Source organism: Asterias rubens, chromosome 4, assembly GCF_902459465.1.
Source record: "Asterias rubens chromosome 4, eAstRub1.3, whole genome shotgun sequence".
Classification (NCBI taxonomy): domain Eukaryota; kingdom Metazoa; phylum Echinodermata; class Asteroidea; order Forcipulatida; family Asteriidae; genus Asterias; species Asterias rubens.
The window spans coordinates 10,636,297-10,659,319 of NC_047065.1; the positions used below are offsets into that span (position 1 = coordinate 10,636,297).

Consider the following 23,023-nt stretch of genomic DNA (forward strand, 5'->3'; position numbering starts at 1 on the left):
TGCGAGATAACTAAGTAAGAAAAAACACCTTTGTCGCACTAAGTTGGCCGTACACAGTGCAAAAACCACCGCGGACGCGCTGAGAGCTGTCCGCTGCGAGTGTCGCTAATTAACGTACTCTACTCAAACCATTTAAAGCTGAAAAGAATGATATTATTCTTATGAAGCTGTAAAATGGGATTCAAATCAATGTCACAGCATACATTTTATTCAACAGGGATTTGTTTTGAGTTAGAAGTGTTATTTACTGAAATTAAAGTGAATTGAGTTCCATCGGTACGAGTGCACCCATGTCTTCACTGCGCAGCGATAGTTTTCAACACCCATCTTAGGTCACGTGATCACAATGGTCGCGCAACAATCGGTCTATTGTGCTGCAACAATAGTAGTCATGTTCCCTTTATCCAATAACATCAGTGAATGCTAGTCACAGTTCCACACAAAAGGAACCAGTCTATTTTTTTCTTGCAACCTCGGTTTGGTTACAATGATTTGGAATGGAGAAATTCAAAATGGTCGCATCATGATAAAGGTCTATTTGAGTAGCCGTTTTTGACTCTCTAAAGTAGATTGGTAAGATGAATTATTTCGAGTTGTCAGCAATACAAATTCGCTTACATTTAACTTTTGTAAATCGACAACCCATCTCACATCTAGGCCTAAGAGATGTCAAAATTGCATCGAGGATAAAGAATGTTAATTTTTGTTTTTACCCACATTTTCATCTCGTATTATTATTAATTCTTAACCTCAAAGCACATGTAGCCGTAGTTGTCTATGTAGTCGTACGCGTTTTCCATGGCGTGGTCTTGGAGATAATCAGGCTTTGGAGGTGGAATCGGTGGTTGCGGCGCAGACGGGGTAAGATACTCGTTCTCAGGGGGCGACTGTTTCTGCTCAGTGCCAATCTTCGGGTTACCTTTCGAGATTCCGCTGTCATTGGCTGTGATAGAGTTGCATTGGTGCACAGGATGAAGTGAAATCATTGAACGACTGGCACCATCATGCAACATCCTTCTTGCCCTGTGTTGGGGGAGATAATCACAATAATCATTTCATGATCAATGCCTCTTGTTTTGGAGATATGCAGTTTTCATTTTGAATTCCTGGTTTTATTAATAAAACCAACCTGTTTTCCCTACGGTTTGGGATGAGCCGTTTTCAATTTAAATTCTCTGGTTTTAATAATAACTAAACCAACCTGTTTTCCGATACGACGGAAATGCTGAATGATACCAGTTATTCTATAAAGTCTTTTATAATTAAGCTTTGTTTTTTTTACCAGAGGCTCATGGAGGAAAAATCACATACACATATTGACTGGCAATGGGGTAACTAGTCCGTCTATTCCCCCGAGGGACTTTGATTGACCAGAAGAGCGACCTATTTCCATAGGCCAAAGGCCGAGGGAAATAGGCCCCTCTTTTGGTCACTCACAGGCCCGAGGGGGAATAGACGTACACTAGTTACCGAATTATGCCAGTCAATTATGTGTTTTATCTTAAATGTGAAATAAGAACAGAAATCTGGAAAAGAAACGAAGTTTTGTATTTGTTGTTAACGGTTCAAGTCAAGAGAGGGGGCTGTTACCGGGCACTTTTTTTAAAGACTAGTGCCCGCTCGGGAACTAGTTCCCGCAAACACGCGCGCGCGATCACTAGACTTTATTAGTTCATCCCACGTGACCGTGTTTTAGCCAACCATTATACAGAACAAGCAGGAGGTGTGTTTTAAATGTAATAAATGTTGTCACACTTTACCTTATGCACAGAACGCAGAATACGATTGCCAGCAAAGTCACAACCAGTAGGCCTAGTGACATGGATGCGTACACCAAACTCCTATTGTCCGTGGTATTGCAAATTAGTACGTTGGTATCTTGGGGTTTGTCTGTGGTTTGGAGAAGAGTGGAAGTTAATCAGTTACTTATCGGAAACCCAAACCTACCATCAAAAGCCGGTTAAATATTATGCACATATTTGAGGCTATACCTCATAATATAGAATCCTCTAACCTGACTGGTTAAAAATGGAGCTATTGACATAGCGGTTCCCCCCTTTTTTGTCAAGATGACGTCATAGTTCACTAAGCCTGGGGCATAGTCAATCGATGTGCCCACCTTGATAATAACGGTCGAAACTTAGGTCGCTCGTGCGTGCAGTATGTATAATGTACGACTAGCGTTCCGTGTCAAGGTTGATTCGAATAATCTTTATTCAGTATAAAAAAGAAAAATTTACTGCTAAATAATTGAGGCACAGTTTCGGGCATTGTCATGGTTTTGACATAACCTTGGGCCGATAAATAGTAACGGTACCCCGTAGCAGTCAACATTTATATACTATTCCCCAATGGACTTTGAGTGACCAAAAGAGGGCCGAGAGAAATGGATCCCTCTTCTGGTCACTCAGAGGCCCAATAAGAAAAGACACTTGGAAAAGAGAGGAAGTTTTTTAGTTGCCGTTCACGGTTCACGTCAACAGAGGGCACTATAACTAGTCACACATTTAGAGACTAATGCCCGCTCGGGCACTAGTTCACGCAAAACTTGCGCCCGCGATCACTAGACAAGTTCACCCCACGTGACCGTGTTTCAACCCTGAATACAGAAAAAAACAAAGGACTCTTATTGTCTATTATTTACATTTTATCTTGTAATGGTTATACTATCAAGGGTAATCGAACAAATTATTTTGATCTTCAAGACTTTCCTTCAATAGGAGACTTTCCAACGCTAGGTGGCAGCAGATATACCGGGTAAATTTCCATTGTTTACGTAGTCCTGAACATGCGCATAATTCTGAGAACAATAGATTTACCCGGTAAGTCTGCTGCCCTCTATCGTCCCAGAAAGTCTCCCATTGATCTCTGAACCTTCTCCTACCTTCTTGTGTAATGGTGACATTGAATGAACAATTGGCCACATTGCCAGCTCCATCTGTTGCTGTGTAGTTCACTTTGGTTGTTCCTTTGGCAAACTGTTGGCCAGGGTATCCAGATACATTTCTCACATTAGGAGCTTCCCCAGAATTGTCTGAGGCAGTTGGGATTGGCCACTGGACAGAAGTAACGTTTTGCCCAAATGGTATTGGCAGTGTTATGTTCGTTGGACAGTTGCTAAATACTGGAGGTATTACATCAGCTGCAAAAAGACAATATTTGAGCAGATTTATTTTTATAATTCACTGTAAGCCCGGTTCATACTTCCTGCGAATGCGAATGCGAAGCGAATCTTGACGTCAGAAATTCGCAACGAACGATTCGCAGCAGTTGAACTCTGCTCTACTCCCTTGCGAATAATCGCTGCGAAAGGAGGGTGTGATGTCAAATTCACGTCGAATTCGCGTTCGCATGAAGTATGAACCGGGCTATATAGTTCAAACAATTCTGAAGGATATTCGGCAGTTTTGTGTCCCGACTTTTTTTGCCCACGACAAGAGGCCGTCGTAAAACTAAAGTTGCTATTTTGAAAATGTTCTTCTTAAAGGATATTTATTGAATGCATAATGAGTTACAGATTTATCGCGGACTTTCTGCTCCACATATCTTGTACACACAACGACTTGTACTCGGATGTTTACATGCACTAGACACTATTGGTGATTGTCAAAGACCAGTCTTCTCACTTGGTGTATTTCAACATAATGTGCACAAAATAACAAACCTGTGAACATTTGAACTCAATATTATTGTTGGTTTTCGAAGTTGCGAGAAAATAATGGAAGAAAAACACCATTGTCACACGAAGTTGTGCGCTTTCAGATGCTTTATTTCGGGACCTAAAAATCTAATTATGAGGTCACGAAATCAAATTCGTGGAAAATTACCTTTTTTCTCGAAAACTACATTTACTCGAGAGGGAGCCGTTTCTCATAATGTTTTATACTATCAACAGCTCCCCATTACTTGTTACGAAGTAAGGTTTTATGCAAGCAAATATTTCGAGTAATTACCAATAGTGTCCAGTGCTTTTGAAAGCAACGGGGATATTTTTGAGGGTTGAGTTTACCACATTCTTGCAACAATTAAACTTACGGGTTTGACACCTGTCACCTTCAAAAGCAGTGTGGGAACAAACGCAGGTGAATGAGTTTACTCCGTCAATGCATATTTCGTCATCCTGACAAGAATTGCTTGCACATTCATTAATTTCTGATCAAAAATAAGTAATTTTCAAATTAAAAACAATAGGCCACTGTACACAATGATATTGTTAGCATAGAATGCTTATGAAATGTTGACCATGTGCCCACTGTACACGCTAACTGGTAAAAGTTGCGTTGCAAACATTAATTTAAAGCCTGACTTGTTACGTTGTTTAAAACAATTTTTTTGTCCGTTTATGCATTGTCCGATTTGTTTTTGTGAATTGACTCAACAAATTTGATTAAGGAAGTTGTAAAGCTTTGATTGGAGATATTGCACGAAACACCTTTATAATACAACTGGTATGCAAAGGGGAATGAATACTTTTGGTTATAACTCTAGCCTTTTTGAGAAACATTTAACTTCGACGTATACTGGCAAGACGATTACATTATACAAAACCCTAATGCTATCAATAATACCCCGTTCACACAGCACTACGACCTTACGAAGAGCATGGCAATCACCCCGATCTTAAAAAAGTTATCAAGTTGGGACATGATTGCCGTCTAAATCCAACAATTTGGCATAATATTGAAGACTCTGCCCAACTTTACTGCTTCTACGTAAAAAGCGTTTCTGACACTCTTTTTGTCATGCCGCCAGTTTGTCTGGGTGAAAAGATGTAGGTCTTCTCTCCAGGTGGAAATTATAAATCATAGATTGTGACTAGCTGACTTCAAACAAAAACTCATCTTAATATTCATTTTTACCAGTTTAAGGTAAAGGCTAGCTCGGTAAATTATAAAGAACTTGCTACTGTCATTCTTTCACAGATTACCCCCACCAAGGAAGTGTGGTTCGGGTCTACGAACAAACTTAACTGTAAAACCACTGAATTAAGATACAAAAGTTCTACTTGCGCAGCTACGCTAATTTGCACACAATAGTGCCCTCTGTTAGTACTCTTTTACACCGTCGGGAGTGTGATCTACAGGTCAGTGTTGTTTGGAGACTTCAGCAACACTTCAACAAAGGGCGAAACCACCAACTAAAATGATTTCGTATTAGGAATTGGTGCAATTAACACACTTATTCCGAGTTTGGGTTTCCCCTCACCTGGTGCTCAACTGGATTGGAAATTAATACATGAATTCCGTGCCAGCTAGGTAACATACTTTTGAATGTGTACAGTCAGCAGCATGCTGGTGCAAAGACCTTTAGACCTACCTGTCTCACAATGAACTCCTGTGAACCAATTGGAACATATACAATGGTATCCACCTCCCTCCTTAGCCTGGCATGTTCCTCCGTTTAGACACGGCGTGCTTGAACATACATCTGGATCGGCTGAAAAACAAATTACATACATACCAATTCTAACAAATAATGATTATTCATAAATACCCCTGACAGTTTCGCTACTCCTATGGGCGGAGAGCGCATCACGTGGGGGTGTTTAAACGGTTGATAATGACCAGCTGAAGCTGTTTGTTGTTAGCATAAATCTGGATCGACCGAAAAACAAATTACATATATACCAATTCTAATAAATAATGATTCTTCATAAATATCCCTGACAGTTTCGCTACTCTTATTGGCTGAGAGCGCGTCACGTGGGGGTGTTTAAATGGTTAATTATGACCAGCTAGAGCTGTTTATAACCGGCTGACTTCCGCGTATCGGGCGCGCGCGTACGCCAATATTTTTACGCGGAACGCGCAATTCATAGCTATTAATAATAGCGCGTAATCTAGTTCTAAGCACGCGAGAAATCTATTTCTAAGCGCGCGCGCTTTTAAACAAAAGGGCATATATGAATGGGAATAAGGAGTAGTGACTCGTTCTTAAACATATGTTAAAAACCTTGCATGATCGTTGCCGTGCGATAAAGGCCCTTGCCTTCGGCTCGGGCCTTTATCACACGGCAACGACCTTGCCGGTTTTAAAAGACCGGTAAAGAACTCGTCGGTACCCTTTTAATATGATACATGCAGTTTCAACATTTTGCACTTCTGTTGTTAGTGCGTATGTTATAGTATCACATTGGGGGCCATTTTACTGTTCTTTACTTGCAAAACATTTGAGTGGAGTCTTGGCCGGTATTCTGGTTTAACTAAGCAAGGATGTTTTTAGCTTAAATGCACTTGACACTATTTGTAATTACTAAAACTAATTGTTAGCATAAAAACTTACTTGGTAACGAGTAATGGAGAGCTGTTGATTAGTATAAAACTTTGTGAGAAACGGCTCCCTTTGAAGTAACGTAGTTTTCGAGAAAGAAGTAATTTTCGTGTGACAAGGGTGTTTTTTCTTTCAATGTTATCTCGCAACTTCGTAGTCTGGTTCCCAGACCCAAAAATCTCCGACTAGGCTCTGTCGAATTTAGGGTCCGGTGTCACCCAAAATCACGTGACCAAAAAGGATGAAATTCCTCCTTTTTCGAAGTTATCCGAAATGTTCCGAACGTGTTGTCGTCAACATTCGGACAGTATCGTTGATGTTCGGTATGGAATTATAATGTCAGTCCTGTCGGCCGTAGAGTGTTGATGCCAGCTATTATTATTTAAAGCCAATGCAGGCGTTGTGCCTAAATAAAGTGTTTGCAAAGCGATGCGACAAGTTCAAAATATAAACCTGGGAAATCGCTCCGAGATCTGGTAAGTTTTTGTCCTTTTTCTTCAAAAATATGTTCTCAAAGGTGTTTTGTAACTTTTGACTTGAGTGTTCATTAGACATTGAGGATTAAGTGTCATGATTGTTGAAAGTGGTAAAAATGGGGCAAATCTGGTGACTAGCTGTCAAAATTATACGTGTTAAACAAGATTGTCATTTTGCCGATCAAAAGAATCTCGTAACCCTCTGGCCTGGCGGCCGTCGGGAGGAGGGTTCCGTTATCGCAACTAGTGCAGACATGGTTTCCCTGGAGATGACCCCGACCCTGACAAATTGCGTCATGCTCTATTTTTAACCGTGGGTGATACCTGACCTAAGATTTTTAACAAGAGACGTCAAGGAATCTTTGGTCAGGGGACCAGACTAGCAACTTCGACAAGCAATTGAGCTCAACGAGGGGGGGGGGGAACACACAATCATGGTCAGGGCTGGCTGAAAGGTTAGATTGGCCCATGCACCAACGAAGGTGTGTGGACCCAGCCAAGGCATGGCCGGCACCAGATGAGTGTCGGTATAGAAGGAGCTGCAATTATTTGTAGTCTGCGGTCTGATGCAAGGCATAATGTCCAAAAGGCTGGCCCATGAGGCTCATTGTAGTAGCCTTGAGCCAGACCCAGGCTAGGGGCCGGGGACAGACAGGAACAGAGTGACACGATATAGGTTTGCAGTTCAATTGGGCATAGACTGACTGAAGTCCCAATCCCGTTCCATCGCCAGAAAACTATTGTTTTGTGATGCTCTGCATTGCCCCAACCTGTTCCGCACGCGAGACCACATTTTGACTGTGAGCGTGCACTCTACGACTTGTTTGCTAGTTGGCGCGATATGCTTGGGGATACCTCTCGCACGAGAACAGGATTTGAATCAAGGATAAATTGGGCATGGATCGGGCAAGACGCTCGCAGAAGTCGATATCTGCGAGGCAGGTGAGACTTAGCGGAATTTATCTCGTGCAGGGGTCAGTGGACACTATTGGTAATTACTCAAAATAATTATTAGCATAAAACATGACTTGGTGACGGGTAATGGGGAGAGGTTGATGGTATAAAACATTGTGAGAAACGGCTCCCTCTGAAGTGCCATAGTCTTCGAGAAAGAAGTAATTTTCCATGAATTTGATTTCGAGACCTCAGATTTAGAACTTGAGGTCTCGAAATCAACCATCTAAATGCACACAACTTCGTGTGACAAGGGTGTTTTTTTCTTTCATTATTATCTCGCAAGTTCGATGACCGATTGAGCTCAAATTTTCACAGGTTTGTTATTTTATGCATATGTTGAGATACACCAACTGTGAAGGCTAGTCTTTGACAATTATTAATAGTGTCCACTGCCTTTAACAGAATCTGACAAAGATCACCTCGGGATTCAAAGCACTCAAAGCAGTCAATATTTAAATGCAATGGACTGACATTTTGCAATATACACACATAAACCAAACTCTCAGTTGTATTATTTGCGATATGGTTTCATGTATTATAATATTGGTGAATATCATTTAGTTAGAACTTTTAAATGCACAGTCCATGTGCAACAAAGCCAACCTCCTCACTGACTATAATATTACACGGATCATGATTTTGATTTCATTGCGCTAACCGAAACCTGGCTAACTAACACAGACAAACACAAGCAAGTCATTTCAGACTTCGACATTTTGTATGTACTTAATTCAGAATTTGGTTCGGCGGAGCGCCTGTCTGAAACGATTGGGCTACACCCGAACACCTGAAGGGAGCTTTACAATTAAAGCCATTATACACTTTCGGCGCAAAAAAAGTTCACAGACTTACAAATAACTCACAGGATTTACAGAAGGTAATGGTGAAAGCCTTCTCTTGAAATATTATTCCATGAAACGCTTTACTTTTCGAGAAAACATGAAAACAATTATCAATTCTCGTTGTCGACGTGCGGAATCAAGGGTGGGTTTTCCCCGTTATTTTCTCCCGACTCCGATGACCGATTGAGCCTAAATTTTCACAGGTTTGTTATTTCTTATATCAGTTGTGATATACGAAGTGTGGGCCTTTTGGACAATACTTAATACCGAAAGTGTCCAATGGCTTTAAATAGTTTATTCGAGCTGTTTAAGAAAGAAAGTGAAATAAAATAAAGGTTTCGCCAAACATTGACAAGTTCCTCTTACATTCAAGAACTACAACTATAGCTGGGAGTATAATAGTGGAAGGGGTTGGTATGGTGTTCCGCATGTGCCACTCTTTTTGAAAAAAAAATCGTCGCGTTTTAATTTTTGTTCCGGTCGCCTTTTCATTTTTTCCCGTCGCGTTTTAATTTTTCCGTCTCGTTTTCATTTTTTCCACGTCGCCTTTTCATTTTTTGTTTTAGTGTGTAAGAGGGAAAGTGAAATTATACATGTAGCCCTGTGCAAACAGACCAGGAATTGAGAACCATGTAGCCCTGTGCAAACAGACCAGGAATTGAGAACCATGTAGCCCTGTGCAAACAGACCAGGAATTGAGAACTATGTAGCCCTGTGCAAACAGACCAGGAATTGAGAACCATGTAGCCCTGTGCACACAGACCAGGAATTGAGAACCATGTAGCCCTGTGCAAACAGACCAGGAATTGAGAACCATGTAGCCCTGTGCAAACAGACCAGGAATTGAGAACCATGTAGCCCTGTGCAAACAGACCAGGAAATGAGAACCATGTAGCCCTGTGCAAACAGACCAGGAAATGAGAACCATGTAGCCCTGTGCAAACAGACCAGGAATTGAGAACCATGTAGCCCTGTGCAAACAGACCAGGAATTGAGAACCATGTAGCCCTGTGCAAACAGACCAGGAATTGAGAACCATGTAGCCCTGTGCAAACAGACCAGGAATTGAGAACCATGTAGCCCTGTGCAAACAGACCAGGAATTGAGAACCATGTAGCCCTGTGCAAACAGACCAGGAATTGAGAACCATGTAGCCCTGTGCACACAGACCAGGAATTGAGAACCATGTAGCCCTGTGCAAACAGACCAGGAATTGAGAACCATGTAGCCCTGTACAAACAGACCAGGAATTGAGAACCATGTAGCCCTGTGCAAACAGACCAGGAAATGAGAACCATGTAGCCCTGTGCAAAACAGACCAGGAATTGAGAACCATGTAGCCCTGTGCAAACAGACCAGGAATTGAGAACCATGTAGCCCTGTGCAAACAGACCAGGAATTGAGAACCATGTAGCCCTGTGCAAACAGACCAGGAATTGAGAACCATGTAGCCCTGTGCAAACAGACCAGGAATTGAGAACCATGTAGCCCTGTGCAAACAGACCAGGAATTGAGAACCATGTAGCCCTGTGCAAACAGACCAGGAATTGAGAACCATGTAGCCCTGTGCAAACATACCAGGAAATGAGAACCATGTGACCCCGTAAAAAACGTTTCGGAGGTAAAAAGCATTATGTGCATCATATGATTTTTTTAGAAGACAAGCACAGAAAAATAGTCAACCGGGACGAACTGAAAACGTTCAAAATAACGCCGAGGCGAGAAATTCGAAACCAAACCCGGTAACAGCGTGGGGGGGGGGGGGGTTCAAAAAGGAAAGCGCATGTCATTGGTGTGGTCTCTGGTAATAAAACGTTGTCGAGAAAGGGGAGGATGTCTAATACCCCGGTCACACATATACGCCGCTTCTACTGCGGTGGAAAAATGGCCGAGAGGGTGGTCAATCGCGGACCAATCATTGGCCAAACGTTGGGGATCATTATGGACGGGGTGGGATCTTCTAGGTCGGGAAGCTGCAAGCTGCCCCAACACTTATTTTGAACATGTTTACACATAGACGTCGCTTCTACACGCTGGAAAAGTGGCCGAGAGCGTGACCATCGCGGACCAATCGTGGGCCAAACGTCGGAGGATCTCCATGGGCGTGGTAGGGTCAGGGTGGGATCTCCTAGGTCGGGAAGCTACAAGCTCCCCCAAATTTGCTTGATTTTGACGGTGATCACACCCCGACTTGATATTTTTTTGAGATCGGGGTGATTGGTACGATCTTCTTAAGGTCATATAGTGCTGTGTCAATGGGGTATTAGACATCGCCACAAGTCGTACAAGAAGCATACTACACTACAAGCGTAATATGGTCAGCACCAGCGTAGTGGTATCGTCCTACACGTCGCAGCGGCAACAAAGTAGAAACGACTGCTTGGTCGGCATTGGTCTTAGTGTTACCGTAGTGGCATCGAATCAGCAACGCTTTTGACGTAGAAGCATCGCAGTACAGTCGTGATTTAGTCTGTAATTTGCAAAATTTGTGGATTTTGACGGCGATTGTGCCCCGATTTGAATTTTTTTTCAGATCGGGGTGATCGGCATGATCTTCGTAAGGTCATAGTGCTGTGAGAACAGAGGTATAATGGCCGACGCATGCGGATAGCGTACGGGGGCGTCGTGTCGTGCGATGTGGTTACCAGCACACATTGTACGCACAGTGTATAGGGGTGGGCTTTTACAGCGGCGGTTTTTTCCGGAGTGAAAGGCTATAGGTGCCAGTGAAGCCGTTCAAACTGACGATTAGCCAGAGGGATCAAATCAAAGTTGAAATTTTCAAATTTTGGTTTGCCTTAATGAATAAGCACCTATGAACGTCACAAATAATCCCGACTAAAACTAACATTTTGACGACTTTGTTGAAATTGTTGTGGTGTGGTTTATGGTGTGTACAGTACTAATTGCCGATTCAGAGATTGTTTCAGTTGTATTGTTGTCGCATACAATTATGTACTCTATGCGATGGAGGACAATATTGCATATGCAATAATGTCCACCGGACGGTTTTGCATATGCAATTGTGTCCGTCCAGATGCTTCTTAATAATGCAATTGTGCCGCCCGGACACATTTGCATATGCATCTGTGTCCGCCCCGTGCAAAACCGTCCTTGCAGTAAGTTAAACGCCCTTGGTCGACGGAACACGTTCGCCATTTTTTTAAAAGCTAAGTGCATGTCATGAATGACATGGGAAATGTTCGGCCGTTGGGTATTCGCTGCAATCATTACGTGAATGTTCACGCGCTGCATATACGTAGGTTCAGTGCATGCACGCTCTCTTACGCGCGCACATACATGTACAGTCATGTACATGTCCGCCGGACGGTTTTTGCATAGCCCCGGACAGTATTGCATGACGGACACAGTTGTATCTTATATCGTCCTTCAGTTATTCTGTGACCAACTTATGGCTTCCCTTCGTTAAAACCGTCCCATTTGCGATTGAATTTGATTCGTACTTCAATGTATTATTTACCAAATTTTACCAATAATATAAACATGCTCCAAAGCCAGTTGGGTAATCAATGTGTGGTGAAGAGGTTTTCAACTAGTGGTTTAAACCCAACGAGGCCTGGTTCTTGATAATTGTACCGAGACGAGCCTGGTTCTTGATGTTTACCTCGACTTCGTCTCGGTGATATTATCAATTACCAGGCCTCGTTGGATTTAAACCACTAGTTGTTAAACCTCTTCACCACACATTGATTCCCTTAATAAATAAAATTTGTATAGCGCCTTTCCACAAAAAAGCGTTTCAAAGCGCTTTAACATTGTCTGAAAAGATGTGTTTTAGCTGAGTCTTGAATGAGCTGATCGAGGAAGAGTCTCTGATGTGTAGAAGGAGCTTGTTCCAGTAAAACAGACCAGAGACAGATGGCATCAGCAAATAAAACTAGGATATACATTTTCTAAATAAGTTACATTAAGTTAAATCAAATTATAAGTTTGGATTACAGTAAATTTATAACTATGATCGCTTGAAAATGTAAAAATTAGACGACGCTTGAAGTTGGTTGGAGAGCGAGTTTCAGAGCGTAGGCCCCCTTAATACTTAACAGTAATTTGGGTCAGGCCTGTACAACTAAATAGAATATGGAATTTATAAACTTGTCTAGTGAAATGTGAGTGAAATTTATAATGTTGACTATTCAACACTGTATGGGGCTGTATATTCAGAAACATTTCACACTGACTAATACAAGTGCTTGTATTTGTTTACAATACAAAGAGCAACAACATTGAACATGAAAGGGCAGTAGGAAAAGCCGTTATATATAATATACAAAAAAAAATTGGTTAAAACTTACCTGCAGTTACGAGGATTGGAAACACAATCACTGTAATAAGTAGAGTAAATTTCATTGTGGTTATTGGAAGTGCGACGTCTCAAGAATAAGAAACTCAAAAACGACGAAAAGTTTGATGATTCGAAAAACCTGGCGATTTCGAGCATTTGATGTTGGTCAGGTTGACACACCTTGCGTTGTTTGAGGAATAAAACGCTTCAAGCCGGCCGGGCAGCCTAGCTACATTAATAGGGCTTGTTGCTTGCTCCACCCATCAAACTGTGCAATAATGCGACACTTGGCAAACATCGCAAGCCGCATTAGCATATTTTAATTTGGCAGACAAGTTTAATTGAAGTTAGGTTTCATTGCAGCCAATATGTTTTAGGCAAATGAAGTACTTTAAGTACAATGCGCAGACAAAGACAAACATTGAAGTATAGGCCTATGGCCCGCACAAAAACAAAACAGACCCCCCCCCCCCGAAAAAAAGTTTTTATTTCACTGTTAAGGCGAAAGTATTATCCTGGTGGTCTTAAATGGACATCGCATATTTTCGCAAACGTGTGCGCGTAGAAAAAATGTCATGAAATTAATCGAGATGTCGTGAAATTATTCGCAATTTTTTGCAGACGTATGCGATTTTTGCAGACGTATGCGATGTCCATTCGGGGCCACCATCTGTTTACCCACTGTCCCTATTAATTTATTTACAGCGCACTGTGCAGCTCATGCATCCCAATAAACCAATCCATCATCTGTCCCCAAGTTGTCACTTAATATAAGGAATAGGCATGTTACCGGTAATGTTGTCTGTATTTAGAGGGATGGACCAGTCAAGTATTTGATTCCACAAAGAGCTAAAAATGATATATAATTGCGAATCAATCTTAATTAAAGCCATTGGACCCTTTGGGTACAGAAAAAAACAAAAAGTTCACAGATTTACAAATAATTTACAGGGTTTACAGAAGGTAATGGTGAAAGGTTTCTCTTTAAATATTAGTCCATGAAATGCTTTACTTTTTGAGAAAACGGTAAAACAATATAAATTCTCGTTAGCGAGAATTACGGATTTGTTATAAACACATGTCATGACACGTCGAAACGCGCAAAAAACAGGAGTGGGTTTTCCCGTTATTGTCTCCCGACTCCGATGTCCGATTGAGCCTAAATTTCCACAGGATTGTTATTTTATATATAAGTTGTGATACACGAAGTGTGGGACTTGGACAATACTGTTTACCGAAAGTGTATAATAGCTTTAAAAGTTAAGTGTATAATTATTATTCACAGTTCAAATCTCTATGATAATACTGCCGAATTACAATTTAAGGCTGAGGAAACTATTGGTAATTACTCAAAATACATTTTAGGTGGTTAGCATAATAACCCTAGAGAGATGCAGTTTGTACCTTAGTAATCCTGGCATGTCCATGCATCCTTTTGTTTAAAGGTTTAGGGCGACTGGCACACTTCTTGATAGCAAAAAGCTCAAGTAAGCGGGGTTGCTCAGACACGATTTCAACAACCTCCACTTTGGGAGTTTTTTCACAGAGCTGTCGGAGAGAAAAACAAGATTCACAACGGGTAATTTCGATCCCAGTATCATGCTCAATCTTCAAAATTTTACCACCACCGGATTGCCATGTTTAAGGGCTTTCCTCTCGTACAAAACTTAATGCTCTGACGATTTTAAAGGCGGGGCTAGGACCGACGGACCTTTATTGGTCATCGAAAATGCAAGCTGATAATGAAAGAAACAAATTTGCACTTTCAGATGCCTGCGAATCGCTTCGTTTACGTGAGGCCTTTCATAGTTCAAAGTTGTTGGTAAGATTTTACCCTTTTCTCTAAAACTACAAACAATTCATTTCTAAGTAACAACGTTTATGAATAGCTCTCAAGATTGGAAGTCTAGATTTTCAAATTTGTTTTCGGGGCACATTGGAATCACAGACATCAACGGGAGGGCATTCCCGCCGTGCCCCCTTGTTATGCCCCTCCAATCATCAGCTTTTAGTGATTTTTCACCCATTGCAGCATGCTGTCCCTTATAATTTAATGAAGATCAAATTAAACTGTTCTCTTAAAAATTGCTCTCCATAACAAACAATAATTTTGCTCTTACAAAATATATATTGCCTACTCTTAAAAAATAAAACAGCGATGACAGTAATGGGCTTTCGCATTATGTCAGGACGGGCTTTTAGTATCTTGGTTATTACTGACCGTTAACCAATTACCAGCTTTAAAAGCTTTCATTAGAGGAGACAACTGAAACAGAGTCAATAATGACATATTATAATTAGTAACAACGTTATGGTTATAGGATTTCAGGCATTGCTTGGTAAGGTATCAATATAATATATTTGGTTTGCGGTAACTATATGTGTATCTACTTTCCAGGTAAAGCAAGACAGTTCTCAAAGAGTAAACTCTATCTGGCAAACACACATGGTCTTACCCCAAACCAAATATATAACGTAATGGTTAGTACTATGATGTTTTTAAAAGTTTTTTTTACTCATCATACACCGATGTGTGTCAGCACTGTTTTAACCAGTACTTTCCCGAGTCCCGTGCAACAAAAATCACAGGCATATTACTCGAGTGGGATTCGAACCCACAACCCCCTGCATTTATCATAGAGCAGTGGCTTACCAACTAGACCACCGAGACTGCCCGGCAGCTAGAGTCAGTTCGAATCCTATGTTTTGGCAGTGGGTACCGCAACGATATAATAAATGTTAAATTTGCATTGGGGATAAAGAATATTAATTTAATTTGACCCATACACCGATGTGTGTCAGCACTGTATACTCAGTACTTTCCCGAGTCCTGTGAAAAAAATATCCCATGCATATTACTCGGGTGAGACTCGAACCTATCTTTATCCCCAATGCAAATTTAACATCATAAAGTTGTTGAAGGTGTTGGAATGCAAACAACGCCCTTCCCCTAAAAGTGCAACTGTTAGGGGGTTATGGATGATGTTTCTCGTGACAAATTAATTGATGAAGCGATGAAGCATGTTAACAAAACACATGAAGTTACAAAACAACCATTTGCACCGCGCTCAAAATAAAGTGTTTCCATTGATCTCTTATCATGGATAAACCCATACGTGCACAAACAGGTATTTAATGTATGTCTATCATTAGCATATTTTACTGAATAGAGAGAAATTCTTACACCGAGCATTGTGAATAAATTATCACAACCAACTACTTTTTCTTTAAATCAAAGATTTGAAGATCATGGTTTTATATGGAGAAAAACAATTTTCAAAATTATAATTTCGTGTCCCTTTACCACATGCACAGCAACACACATTACTTTCAAAATAATCAGAACAACGCCTAAAACCAGTTATTCCAGAGCCAGAGTAACAATGAAGGTCATTGAAGGTCCTAAAAACTGGCTTTTATTTGCTCAAACTGTACGGTTAATTTTTCAAGATGGAGTCCTTACAGTTTATATGGCTACTTGTTAATATTTTTCATTATGGATGAACCTATGGCCAAGGCTAAGGCTGATAGGCTAAGCTACTAAAAGTTTTTCCAAATTCTAATAGACAATGAGGTTATCATATTTGGTATAACTAAGAAATATTCGATTTTCTTAATCTGATCCTTCTTTTGTGTCGTTTTCATATTTATAAAGTGAAGATGAGTGAGAATAGACCCTCTCTTGCATGATTGAAACTGGATTTAAAGCTGTATTATACTTTGGATAAATGCATCTCCATCACCAATGATTCCACTAGTAATTGCCACAAAATGGGTCTCTCTTTGTTCAGGGTTAACTTTGTTTTGCTGTTGTGGATTTTCAGCACGTTTGTAAAATAAGGAGTTGTTTTAAGTTTGAAAAAATAATTTCCTCCGTGAAAAAAAGGTGCGCCCTCTGCAGCTGAATAAACGTCGCTAGTTATGACGCCGGTACGTTCTAAAACTTTGACGTCATTCCAGGGGCGGGTCAGCCTCAAGTGGCCTGCTTGTGGAGTGGGTCACTTGGGGCTGGCCCGAGGTGCATGACGTCACCACGAGAGAGCAATAGCACCACGAGATCGACCCTAGCTCACGTGTACATACAATGATCACCCTCCCGTGAATTACGGTGCAACCAGAGTAACAATGAAGGTCAGCTTGGAGTTATTTACCCTTCATGGTCCAATGACTTCGCTCTACAAAATTTAATATAACACTTGCTATATAAAGGGTGCGTTCGTTTAGCTTCCCTGGGTCGACCCGGGTGTGTGGCGTTTTTTTCTAGGACAAACGTGTGCAGATAATTACCCACGTTCGTCCTGGAACAAAAACCCACCACACACCGGGGTCGACCCAGAGAAGCTAAACGAACGCACCCTATGCAAGTCATGGAATTTTTAGTCCTCGTATCATATTATAGAAGTTCACTGCACATGTCACATTGTATAACAGTGTCTAATGAGAATTGCACCGACGTGAAAGTGAACCACAACTGTTATCAGGCGTTCATTCTGCATATATATACATCTCGGTAAGTATGATTTGAAATCATATCTGAAAAAACTCACCTCAATGTTTATTTCAAATTTTCATCGGGAAAAATCGTCCATGGCTACGTGGTTGGATATAACTGTAACGTCCGGCCCTTTTTATTAGTGTTGTTATTCGGTTGTATCTGCGGGAATAAATTTCAAGACCGACAAGATGGGAACATGCTGACGGTTTATTAATATATATAGGGAGCGTTTAAATAAATGTGTACTTAGAATTAATAATAAGAAGGGATTTGTTTATTGTGCCCAACAATAAAAGAAGATAAAACAATGATTAATCAAGAACAAATGATTTATCCTGAATATCACATTTCTGCATGCAAAGTAGGGAGTCACTTCGGCGTGAACTGCGTTTGAGTAAAATCTTCTAGAATCCCCAGGGAAGTAAGGTTTAGCCTCCATTGTGATCACGGTCACAAAACAAAATACTTTGTGGGTGGAAGGGCCTTGGGGTGCAATAAACAAAATTGCATTTTCAATTCAATATATAGCCCGTTAATATTGTTACAGCTCATTTTGTTTTTTGGCCATTTTAGGCCGATTTTGGGGGGGGGGGGGGTCTGAAAAACTGTTTTTAGCTCACATTTAGCTCATACTACACAGTATCATCCTTGGCCTTCCTTGAGAAAAAAAATAATTGCTCAAAGTTTCCCCCTTGTGCTATTTTCGCATCATGCATTACTGTATGTTTTTAGAACTTGCAAAATCGAAATTTCTACCCTATGTATATATTATTTGCACCCAAAAATGTCAACTTGCCAGGGGTCTCAGTAAATTTCCATTTGGTTGTGATTAGGGCCAACATTGGTCGTTTCATACCCGATGAGAACAACTTGGGCAATTGTATCCTGTTATGACAGCCTGCCTTAAAGCTAGAATGTTTTCCCCCAAAACGTGAAAAAATTCCTTTTTATTTACATAATGTGTCCACGGTAAAAAAAAAGGCAGATTTTTCACATACTTTAAGGATAGTAGGGACATGGGTCTAAATAAACGAAACTTACATTTCAAATCATAATATTACACGTTGCCACAGCTCATTGTGTTTGGGCAACTTTTGGGGTCTGAAAAACTTTTTTTTTAAAGTTAATATTTATTACTTCACCCCACCAAAAAGCAAATAATTATTCATAAAATCGATAATATATCTATACAAAGTATCATCCTTGGCTTCACTGGAGACAAACAAATATTCCCGAAAAATTTCACCCTTGTGCTACTTTAGAACGTGCATTAATTAGAGTATGTTTTTAGAACTTGCAAAATCAACATTTGTACCATATTTTTTGCCCTCAAAATGTGGAACAGGTTTGGGAATGAAGAGCATCACCAAACAGTAGTTTCCAGGGGATGGCACGGGATTGGGACTTGAGTCAAGTCTAGTCGAAGAGGGACACAGTGTGAACAGGCGCTGGTGTAACCGTGGGGTTAAACAAAAACTCCGGGGCCTCCCCGGGCTGTATTCCACGGGGATATGAGATGCAGTGTGAAAGGGGCTCTAGAATGTATCCACAGTCACACTGTGTGGTACCCAGACACACTAAACGGTAGACCTATGAAAGTTAAAGTAAGCTCAATCGGTGTTCGGACTCACAAGAAAACGGTTAACAAAAAGTAAAACTAATTACTAAATTCTTAAAAACTGTAAGAATTTCAGACATTTGTCAAAAGTTTTCAATCTTATGTATTTCACAAATCTGTGAAAGTTACATTTTAATACTAGGCAAGGTTATGCACAGTCATGGTTTCACAGCAGTCAATCATTATATTTTTATGACCTGTAGCAAATTGTGAATCGTCCCGTTGATTTACAACAATAGAGAAACGATTATCGGAAAGCAGCTAGCTGTTTTGGAGAGAGGTCATAACTAGGACGTTTCAAGAGTCACAATGAAAGTTTGGTTCACAATGGGCTTAATGTTTAGTATGCGGTTGTCGGCATAGCCACCACATGTCAGGGTTCCCAAATTATCAAAGTCGGATCATTATCGGGAAAGTACAACCACAAGGAAACACAAGCAGAACACATAGTGACAACACGTTGATCTAGTAGACGTGGGTACATTACCTTGGCTGATTGTCGGTTACGATCTCGGTGACAAAACAGTCGTATACATGTCAATTTCCTGGGATGAGTTTTATACATACAGGTATGTAGGTTTCAAATAGGCATGCATATTGATTGATATTATGAATGAGAATTCCGTAAACCGTTGGGGGTAATCCTTACTAAAGTTTTGTCAATATCAATACAGGTAGTGTAATACATTTGGCAATTGGAAGTTTGAGCGTTTTTGAGATATTGCCGAAAATCGATCTGGGAGCGCCCGTCCATGTGGATAAATCTGCAATTACATAATACACAATCTGAAAAAGGTTATATATTATATTCAATTCTCAGGGGATAAAAAGTGTCATCTTTATCCACAACCGCAGTACTTTGAAGTGAAAACTTTATTAAAGTGCATTTATACCAAGCATAATTCCAGTTCAGAGTCATTTATACCAAACGTAAAAAGTCCCAATAATTTCTTCATTTCCCAACCAAACTGTTTTCTTCGTCGGTTGGACGCCATTCTACCATGCTCAGCGACAGTTGGAACATGATTCCATTCGCTACCATTAGGTTGGATCCGCGTATCACGCCACCTCACTCATTTTTACAAAAATGGATATCTCATTGAGGTAAATGAGATACTCAATTATTTCATGTCGAATGAAAAAGTAGTGGCGTGATGTGGAAACTTTTCCAATAACCCCGGGTGTGCTGGGACTGCTAAGTTCGCACGTGTTTACATTCAAAAGGTCAGGGGCCAAGGCACCGTCAAATAGATTATTGGGTCCACAGGTCTGCGTTACTGTACAACCTTTGTTTACCTCCTCCGCCATTCTGAATAACGGTAAAAGATATATAAGAAAGAGAACCACAAACACACGTGCTGTGTATATAGTGTTATCCTTGCTCTCTGTACCAATCTGTCCTCTGGCCTTACTCTTTGGTTCTTCCCACAGTGACCGTATGAATCAAGTCTACCAATCAGTTCCTGAACGGGTATAACCAAGCATCCAATGGATACACAAACCGTATCTGCCAATGGGGTGAGTGTGTAGAATAGTATATTGACTTGAGTGTTTCTGTCATGTAAACAAAATTGTCAAAAGGACACAAGTAGGCCCAAAGTGCGGGAACTTATGGTGTCAGCGTTCTAAATAAGACTAGACTGTGTGATCTGCATGAGTTAGCCTCATTGTTGACCCGCCTCGAATGTACATGTAGTTGATAGTTTGGTAGTCAGATCGGATATTGCCGCAGAAGTCTAGACTTGTGGACAAGTCGTTAATGTCGCGGCGATAGCGACTAAATACCGCGAGACCGCTTTACAGCTCTAGTCGTGTTAGATCCGCCCTCACATACAGAACACAGAGTCGCGAGAGAGTCGTTTCGCTAATGACAGACTTTCGTAAGTTTACTATCGACCATACGCAGACAATGACACAAGTCTGAGTCCATTCAAGTGAGCGGTCACCCTGTTCGGATGAATAATACTCTTTATTTATTGGGACAACATAACGACTTTCGCCAACTGCACGCCGTTTTCTATCCACTATTTTATGTCGGTGTCGAATAATTATCTGTTTATAGTAGGCATTTAAGAGGTGGAATGCCTGTGGGTGGGGTTGTCAGTCAAAGGAATCAAACATAATGGGCGTCAATCTGTCTTGAAAGATGGGGGGGGGGGCATCGTTAGTCGTAACATTTACGGCGTGGGGTCCGGGGCCCGCTTTAGGGCCCGTGAACAATTTAGGCCGTAGATGCTCTCTGGTGCGATCTAGGGAGTCTGAGGGGTGATGTTCCCCCCCTCTCAGATGTTGGAATATGATTGCCCTTTTCAAGCTATGATGCACCTATTCTTGTTAATATGGTTATTGTACCTAAACAGCAACTCAATTATGCTTCGTTATATCCATATTGTTTCTGCATTCTAATGCTCAGACGGCGTTTCATCCCTATCATCACCATACCTAAGACACAAGGTTTATGGGGCGAGTCTGTCATAATAATGGAACAGAACATCTGTAATGTGAGCAGCAGTAGAACCTTTTGGGTTGACAGCATCTTCAAGTTTTAGGGGGAAAATCTGTCGAAGAGTGAGCTCACGAGTGCAAAACCTTTACGGCATGGGTCCGGTCCCGCTAAAGGGCCCGTGAAAATTTTGCATTCTAGATGCTCTGTGGTGCAATCTTAGGCCATTAAGAGGCATACAGAACGGAACAGAGTATCTATAAAATGTGAGCACCATTTTTTGCTATGGTGGCTATTGTACATACAAATCAACTAAATCAACCCATATCATCACTAGCATCATCAAGGGTGGATCAAGACAATACATTTTAGGGGGGGGGGGTTGGTGGTTGGGATTAACCTATTCAAGATGGAGCATGCTATAAAGCGGTACGCGAAGCCTTATACGGCCTCGGGTCCAGGCCCGCCTAAGGGCCCGGGAAAATTTTGCATTCTAGATGCTCTGGTGGTGCAATCCTAGACAAATATTATAGGTTTTCTCGGTCAAATTCAGTAAATGAGCAGCCAATTTCATTTTCATGCATGCGAATTAAAGCTGTTTTGTCTCTTCAGTTGTTACTGCGTTTCAAATTCAGAGTTCGGCCATTCAATTTCGTTTTGAGTCGAGTCAAATTCCTTTAGCACTCTGTTCAATTTAGCTTATCGACATTGTTTTTCGTGACACACGCCTCAAGAAGCGTCTGCGAATTTGAATGCTGCTTTGATGAATGTTTTAATTTAATGATTATATTGTTAAATTGAATGACGCAACATTACATTTGACTAATCACAAAACGAAATCGAATTACCCTTAGCTGTAGCATTCGATTTCGCGCGAAATAGAATAGGCTGCTGATTAAATTGGCTGCTCACTTTTTCGAAATTGACCGAGAAAACCTATACTAAAGAGGCAAACAGAATGGAACAGAACAGAAGACCTTTCAATATGAGCAGCACTAGACCCTTTTGAGTTAACAGATCTTCAGCTGCGGATCTAGGACACATTGTATTGGGCCAATCTGTCAAAGAGTGAGCATGCGAGTGTTAAGCCTTTACGGCACGGGTCCGATGCTCGGTGGTGCAATCTTAGGCCATTTAAAGACCCAATGGCAAACGAAACAGAACAATAAGCTTTCAAATTTGAGCAGTAGAATTTGGGCCTTTTTGGATTTTGGAAATACTTGAACTTTCATTAAAACAAAATGAAAACATGGGTATGTGGAGTTGATTGTTTGCAATGTTTTACGCAAGGTTTGCGGAAAAAGAAAACAATCTCAGAAACGGCTCAATTGGACATGGTGTCAAATGGAACAGAGTTAATAACATCCTTGGTTGCGGAGTTACCTAGTGAAACATGACCAAAATCACTCGAACTAGAGAGGCCGCAAAACAGCAATGGCAGATAGAGACAGCGCTCCACTGATATAAAGTAAACATACAGCTACAAGAGAACTAAAAAGTAAGAGAGAACACAGAACTAAATAGTACAAGAGGACACGCACGTACGTGCCATTATAAGACACACGAGTTAACATAAACTGTGGGAACATTGCCCCCCCCACCCCCCCCCCCCCCCAAAA

General features: G+C 41.0%; 1 protein-coding gene across 4 annotated transcripts in view; it reads left to right on the forward strand.

The window, feature by feature from the left end:
• Positions 1-16,992: 16,992 nt before the first annotated feature.
• Positions 16,993-23,023, forward strand: part of LOC117288993 (solute carrier organic anion transporter family member 4A1-like) — a 28,993-nt gene continuing 22,962 nt past the window's right edge. Inside the window, exons 1-3 of one of the 4 annotated variants that reach the window (XM_033769875.1) lie at positions 16,993-17,058; positions 17,248-17,358; positions 20,393-20,479. In XM_033769875.1, coding sequence (XP_033625766.1) covers positions 20,450-20,479 — 30 coding nt within the window. In that variant the 5' untranslated portion in view covers positions 16,993-17,058; positions 17,248-17,358; positions 20,393-20,449. Of the gene's footprint in view, positions 17,059-17,141; positions 17,359-19,330; positions 19,531-20,338; positions 20,480-23,023 lie in introns of those variants that run through there. The other 3 variants (XM_033769874.1, XM_033769876.1, XM_033769877.1) reach the window with 3 other exon arrangements.